At 46.9% G+C, this 6,000-nt stretch overlaps 1 protein-coding gene across 1 annotated transcript in view; it reads left to right on the top strand.

Moving 5' to 3' along the window:
* The window catches only part of RNASEH2B (ribonuclease H2 subunit B), a 45,621-nt gene extending 43,732 nt beyond the window's left edge, over nucleotides 1–1,889 (top strand). The window contains exon 11 of the mRNA XM_054163129.1: nucleotides 1,415–1,889. Coding sequence (XP_054019104.1) covers nucleotides 1,415–1,522 — 108 coding nt within the window. The 3' untranslated portion in view covers nucleotides 1,523–1,889. The remainder of the gene's footprint in view (nucleotides 1–1,414) is intronic.
* Nucleotides 1,890–6,000: the final 4,111 nt, after the last annotated feature.

The raw sequence follows: 6,000 nt of genomic DNA on the forward strand, positions 1-6,000 counted from the left end.
CAAATCCAAGTCCCGTGGTGCCTGCCACTGTACTATTCCCAGGAGAGCAGCAGAGATGTGAAAAGAAATAGATTCTGTCTGTGTGTGCCAAGGTTGTGAGGCTTGCACTGGCTTATTTTGCTGAACATTGAAAGAAAATGAATCCTTCTCCAGTCCCCTGGGGAACAAAAAAGGCCCTGTGTGCTGGTCTTGTGACCTTCAGGCTGGTGCTAACTACTCTTTATCCCTTTGCAAAGAGCAGCAGCTGGTGACAAACGCATTCCTTCCTCCCTCAAAAACCCCTCGAATGTTTTTGTGCTGAGGGCACATGCTAGTTTTGAAGTGAGAGGAGGCTTGCCCCCTAAGTGATGGTGCTAAACAGTTTCAAATGTGCCTGTTTCCAGCCTTGCCCCACCGTGCACCTCTGACTCTTGAACTGCGCACCAAGACAGAAAGAAACCGAGCGGAGATAATTAATTGTAACGTTAACTGTGATTTACTTCTGAAATAATGAAGCACATTGATGAGAGAATCTGGGAAAGCAAAGATAGCTCTTGGACTCTGTACAGCACACTACTCTTTTTTAAACACTTTGGCAGTGTTTGTGTTTGTACAGTAACGCAGACAGTCATACTGCTGCTGCCTATCTCCGTCCCGGTCGTAACCTCCTAGCTGATCGCGTACGTCGGAGTGCTGAAGTCCTGCAGGCTGAGGAGTGGCATAAAGAAAGGTCACTGCAAAGTTTTCTTAATAGGGAAAACAGCTAGAGATTTGAAACATGACCTTTTAAAATGTAGGAAATAAACCAGGTCAGCTCTATAAAATGGGGTTCATAAAATGTGCTTTAGGTGTAAAAGTCTGGGAATTTGTCCCAGCGGCCTCCAAGTGCTTTGCAAATGTTCGTTACCTTCTTCATTAGTTCTTCCATCTCTTTTCCCTTTCTTTCGCTGTGCATGGAGTCCTTTATAATAAATCAGTGTGAATTATTCATCATCTGTAATGCAAGGCTGTAATTCAGCCTGCTGACAGCATAATCGAGAGATTGAGTCTGAGGGTACAGTATGCATCTGTTATATTGCAGGCATTATTCCTCTTAATGTACAGGCAGGGATTAGCCCAAAGTAAACGTTGGAGTTGGGATACTTCATGCTGCAGAAAGGAAAGATATTTCACCTCCTTGTCCTTGTAATTGATTCTGTCTTTGTCTGAGGTTAAATAATTCATGACAAGTGCTTTTCTGTTGGAATAATCTTCAATTTGTTTCGTAAAGTTTTTCTCCCCCGGTTTAAAGCCCTGCATAACATTAGCTTCACTGAGGCATGCTAAGAAACACATTCAGCTTCTTGCCTGACTTCTCTGTTTAGGAGTTTGTAGCTTATATTCCACCCCTATGGAGATGCTGCTTAACTTCTTCTGTTTATCATTTCACCCACAGGCAAACATCAAGATGACTGCGGCACAAAAGGCTCTGGCCAAGGTTGATAAGAGTGGAATGAAGTCCATTTCTTCCTTCTTTGGTTCCAAACCTAAAGCATCAAAATAAAGGCTTGTTCTTGAAAGAGGTTTTTATCCAGTGGTTATTTTTATGTTAAGCTTAAGATGTCTGCTGGGTTTTTTTGTTAGTGTGGTATATGCAGGGCATGGCTGTGTACGTGGTGGAGCGTGCTGAAGAGATCTGTGAGCTGGTGTGGGGCGCTGCTGTTACGCCTCAGCGAGGCAGGGCAGTACCATGCAGATATTCCAGCCTGTGTCAGGGATTAGCATGGTCCTGTGAGCTAAGAAAGCAAGGTTCAGCATGGTACAATCCTGTACTGTGGCTTCGCATAGAGCAAACTTAGTCAGGGCCACCACAGAGTCTTCTCCATCACACTCCATTGTGGGACAGAAACATGTCCTCCTCAGAGTTTTTAAGTTGGTTATTTTTGTTGTTCATAAGAAGCTTTGCTTTTTGAGACTTTCTGAAGCTTTTTAACTTCATATAACAGCAGAGCAGGACAGCATTGCTAGATTTTGATGTTAAACCAAACCTCAAGTGCTGATGTCAGCATTGCCATTGGAGGGAGTTCATCAAGGCAAAGACTGTGTCTGCATTGGGATTTGATTTGCTTTGAATAAGCCAGGAACAAGTTGCAACGAATGTCAATGCACATGCAATGCAATAAAGTGCTTTGTGAAACAAATGCCTGCTTGTTGTACTTGCTGTGTGTTTCAAGAGCTAGGTTAAGGTTGGGTATTTTCCTGTGTGTAACTTTTCATCCTTCCTGCATGGCTTTGGACTGACATGATGAATCTCTTGACACGTAGCAATACAAAGGCATTTTTATGTTCAGTTGCAAGCTCAACAGGTCCTTACAAAAATAATTAGGGGAAGATTTATTTAGAGGCAAATCTGGGGGGTTTAATGAAGTCTGTTTGGAGCTGGATTCAAAAGCTTGAGTGTCTTAGTGGCCTGTCTTTGGCTGGGAGTAGCTAGTAGCTGCTCCAGTGCTGCGTTTTGAACGTAGCATGTAGCCAGGTGGGGGTTGGTCTCTTCTCCCAGGCAACCAGCACCAGAACAAGAGGACACAGTCTCAAGCTGTGCCAGGGGAAGTTTAGGCTGGAGGTGAGGAGAAGGTTCTTCACAGAGGGAGCTGTTGGCCATTGGAATGTGCTGCCCAGGGAGGTGGTGGAGTCACCGTCCCTGGAGGTGTTCAGGAGGGGATTGGATGTGGCACTTGGTGCCATGGTCTAGTTAGTCATGAGGTGTTGGGTGACAGGTTGGACTTGGTGATCTTTGAGGTCTCTTCCAACCTTATTGATTCTCTGTTTCTATGAGGATAACATTGATAACACACTGACAGTGTAGTTGTTGCTGAGCAGTGGACTTCACAATTTCCCACCCTGCCCTGCCAGCAAGTAGACTGGGAGTGCACAAGAAGCTGGAGGGAGGGGACAGCCTGTACAACTGACCCAAATAACCCAAAGGGGTGTTCTGTAGGGTGTGATACCATGCTGAACAATAAACCTGGGAGGAGCTGACCAGGGGGTGACAGCCCAAGGCTCAGAGGCTGGCTGGGTATCAGTCAGCAAGAGGTGAGCAATCACGTTTTGCAACACTTGTTTTGTGTATTTTTCCATCATGATTTTCCCTTCCTTTTCTGTCCTACCTCAACCCACAAGTTTTACAGGGTTTTTCCAGTCCTCTCCCCCAGCCCTGCTGGGGGAAGTGAGCAGACAGCTTTGTGGTGCCTCACTGCCTGCTGAGTTAAACCACAACACTTAGAAAGGTTTCGTTTTGTTGTGGAGATTGGCAGGAGATGGGATGTTACTTACAGCACACTCCCCAGCCTTGGCTGTTGTCTTTGCTCTTTACAGAGAGCATTGTCAGAGGGATTGCTGTCTGCTGTGTTACAGATTCCCTGGTTCAAACAATTGAAATGCAATCAGCAGGATCATTTGTGTAGGCCTAGCCAGTTCTGTAGAGCACTCATTCTCATCCACCAGTTACTACACTTCTGTGGATGAGATGTGATGTATGTGTTAGAAAACCACTCTTAGCTTTCCATTCTTTGCTACATCTGCTCAGGAGAGAGTCTGCCTATCTCTTGATAATGCTGGGGAGGGGTCTGGAGCACAGCCCTGGGAGGAGAGGCTGAGGGAGCTGGGGTTGCTTAGCCTGCAGAAGAGGAGGCTCAGGGGAGACCTTCTTGCTCTCTACAACTCCCTGAAGGGAGATTGTAGCCAGGTGGGGGTTGGCCTCTTCTCCTAGGCAACCAGCACCAGAACAAGAAGACACAGTCTCAAGCTGTGCCAGGGGAAGTTTAGACTGGATGTTAGGAGAAAGTTCTTCATAGAAACAGACTGGCCATTGGAATGTGCTGCCCAGGGAGGTGGTGGAGTCACTATCCCTGGAGGTGTTGAAGAGGGGATTGGATGTGGCACTTGGTGCCATGGTTTAGTTAATCCTGAGGTGTTGGGTGATAGATTGAACTTGGTGATCTCTGAGGTCTCGTCCAACCTTATTGATTCTATGGTTCTATGATTCTATGATACGTGTTCCCGTCCCTGTCTGGTGAGCTGTGATTCTTTTACAGCTGTGGCTTTGGAATTAAGCAGCATTTACATTTCCACTTCTTTAGGCTTCTCATTGCAAACAGATTGATACCAGTGGGCATGGAAAACTTCATGTGGAAATCCCAGCACTGACTTGGGGATGTGCAGGGGTTAAACTTGCAGGTTATTTTCAATCTTAAGCAGTAGACTTAGCCCTACTGTTGTGTTTGTAGATGTGACAGTTGGTGGTTTGAACGTGTGGCAGTTGAGACTGGCTGCCTCCTGTTCCTGCCACATAAGCTATACCCCGAGTGTCCCCAGGGTCCAGCCCAGTAGGTGGACACAGGAAGCTGTGTATTTCATACCCATAATAATCTGCACCCTATAAATCCATCTACAAAGTCATTCACTTCCTGTTTCTTCCCTCTCTGCTCCTGTGGGAGATGCTCCCTATCAGGTAGTGGTGGGGGAGTTACATCGATGATCTCCAAAGGTCTTTTCCAACCTGGCCTATCCTATCCTATCCTATCCTATCCTATCCTATCCTATCCTATCCTATCCTATCCTATCCTATCCTATCCTATCCTATCCTATCCTATCCCATCCCATCCCATCCCATCCCATCCCATTCCATTCCTCTTAGGCCTGGCAAGGCCTAATGCCAGGAGGAGAAGAGGGAGAGGCAGTCTCAGACCTGGCCAGCTGAGACTAGCCTAGCAGTGGAGGGGGGAAGAAAGAGCCCTGGGGGTTTTGGGTGTACCCTCAAGTGGGGAGAAGAGAAGTGTTTGGGAGGCTTTTGGGTGTGCTGTAGGGGAGTCTATGCTCTGGGTTATTTTGTCCCTGTGCTTGTAATTTCTGTAAAACACTAATTGCTTTTCCATTTAAACTCTCCATCACTCCTGCAATCCATTTGTGTCGTGAGTGTCATTCTCTTGCCCATCTCAGGGGCAAGAGAGGATCTGCCTGGCCTCAAAGCAGGACAGCGTATATTTGGTGGAAAAGGTGACACAGCTGGCAGATTTTATCATAGTGTCAGCCAGGGTTGGAAGGGACCACAAGGATCATCTAGTTCCAGCCCCCCTGCCATGGGCAGGGACACCCCACACTAGATCAGGCTGGCCAGAGCCTCATCCAGCCTGGGCTTAACCACCTCCAGGGATGGGGCCCCAACCACCTCCCTGGACAACAAAGTTCTGCATTCAGTTTGGAAATCCAGAGGAGTGCAGTGGTGCTTGTTTTCATGTGCTCAGCTCCATCTGCCCAGGGAGGTGCTGGAGTCAACATCCCTGGAGGTGTTCAAGATTGGACGTGGCACTTGATGCCATGGTCTAGTCATGAGGTCTGGTGGTGACAGGTTGGACTTGATGATCTTTGAGGTCTCTTCCAACCTTGGTGATTCTGTGTGATTGTGATCTGATGATGTTTTCTAGAGGGGGAACTAAATGGAGGGGATGCTTACTTGAGCAGAGTAGAGTTTTTGACTAGGGTTTTCTCTTTTCAGATGCCTGCAGAGAGACACAGACAGAAGAACTGGAAGGAGCACAAGGAGACTCGCTGATATTATTTCAACTTGCCATAATCTCAAAGCAGCTTTTTAAAGGCTCTTTGTTGTGCACTCTCTGAAAAGAAATGCTTGAAGTTAGGCATGCCCTGTTCCCAGAAAAAGCAAGTCTCAGCAGATTAGCATTGTTAAAGCTGCGGTGTGTTAAACATGCCCTGCCTCAGATTTTATAGGTTACACAGGACTGGCCTATCAGCCCCTTCCAGAAAAGCACTTATGAGCATGCCTAATGGCAAGCACATGAGCACTGATCCGAAAGTCAGCACTCTTGTTCGTGTGGGTAAGTGCTTTGCTGGATCAGCGCCTGAAGTCCTGTTAGGTGCTGAGCATCCTGATCCATCTCCAGCAAAGCACTTAGGTCCAGGCTTATCTTGAAGTGGAAGAGCCAGCCTAGCTAATACGTGTGCATTAGTGTGCACCATAAAATC

This window comes from Dryobates pubescens, chromosome 7, assembly GCF_014839835.1.
Source record: "Dryobates pubescens isolate bDryPub1 chromosome 7, bDryPub1.pri, whole genome shotgun sequence".
NCBI classification, from domain to species: Eukaryota; Metazoa; Chordata; class Aves; order Piciformes; family Picidae; genus Dryobates; species Dryobates pubescens.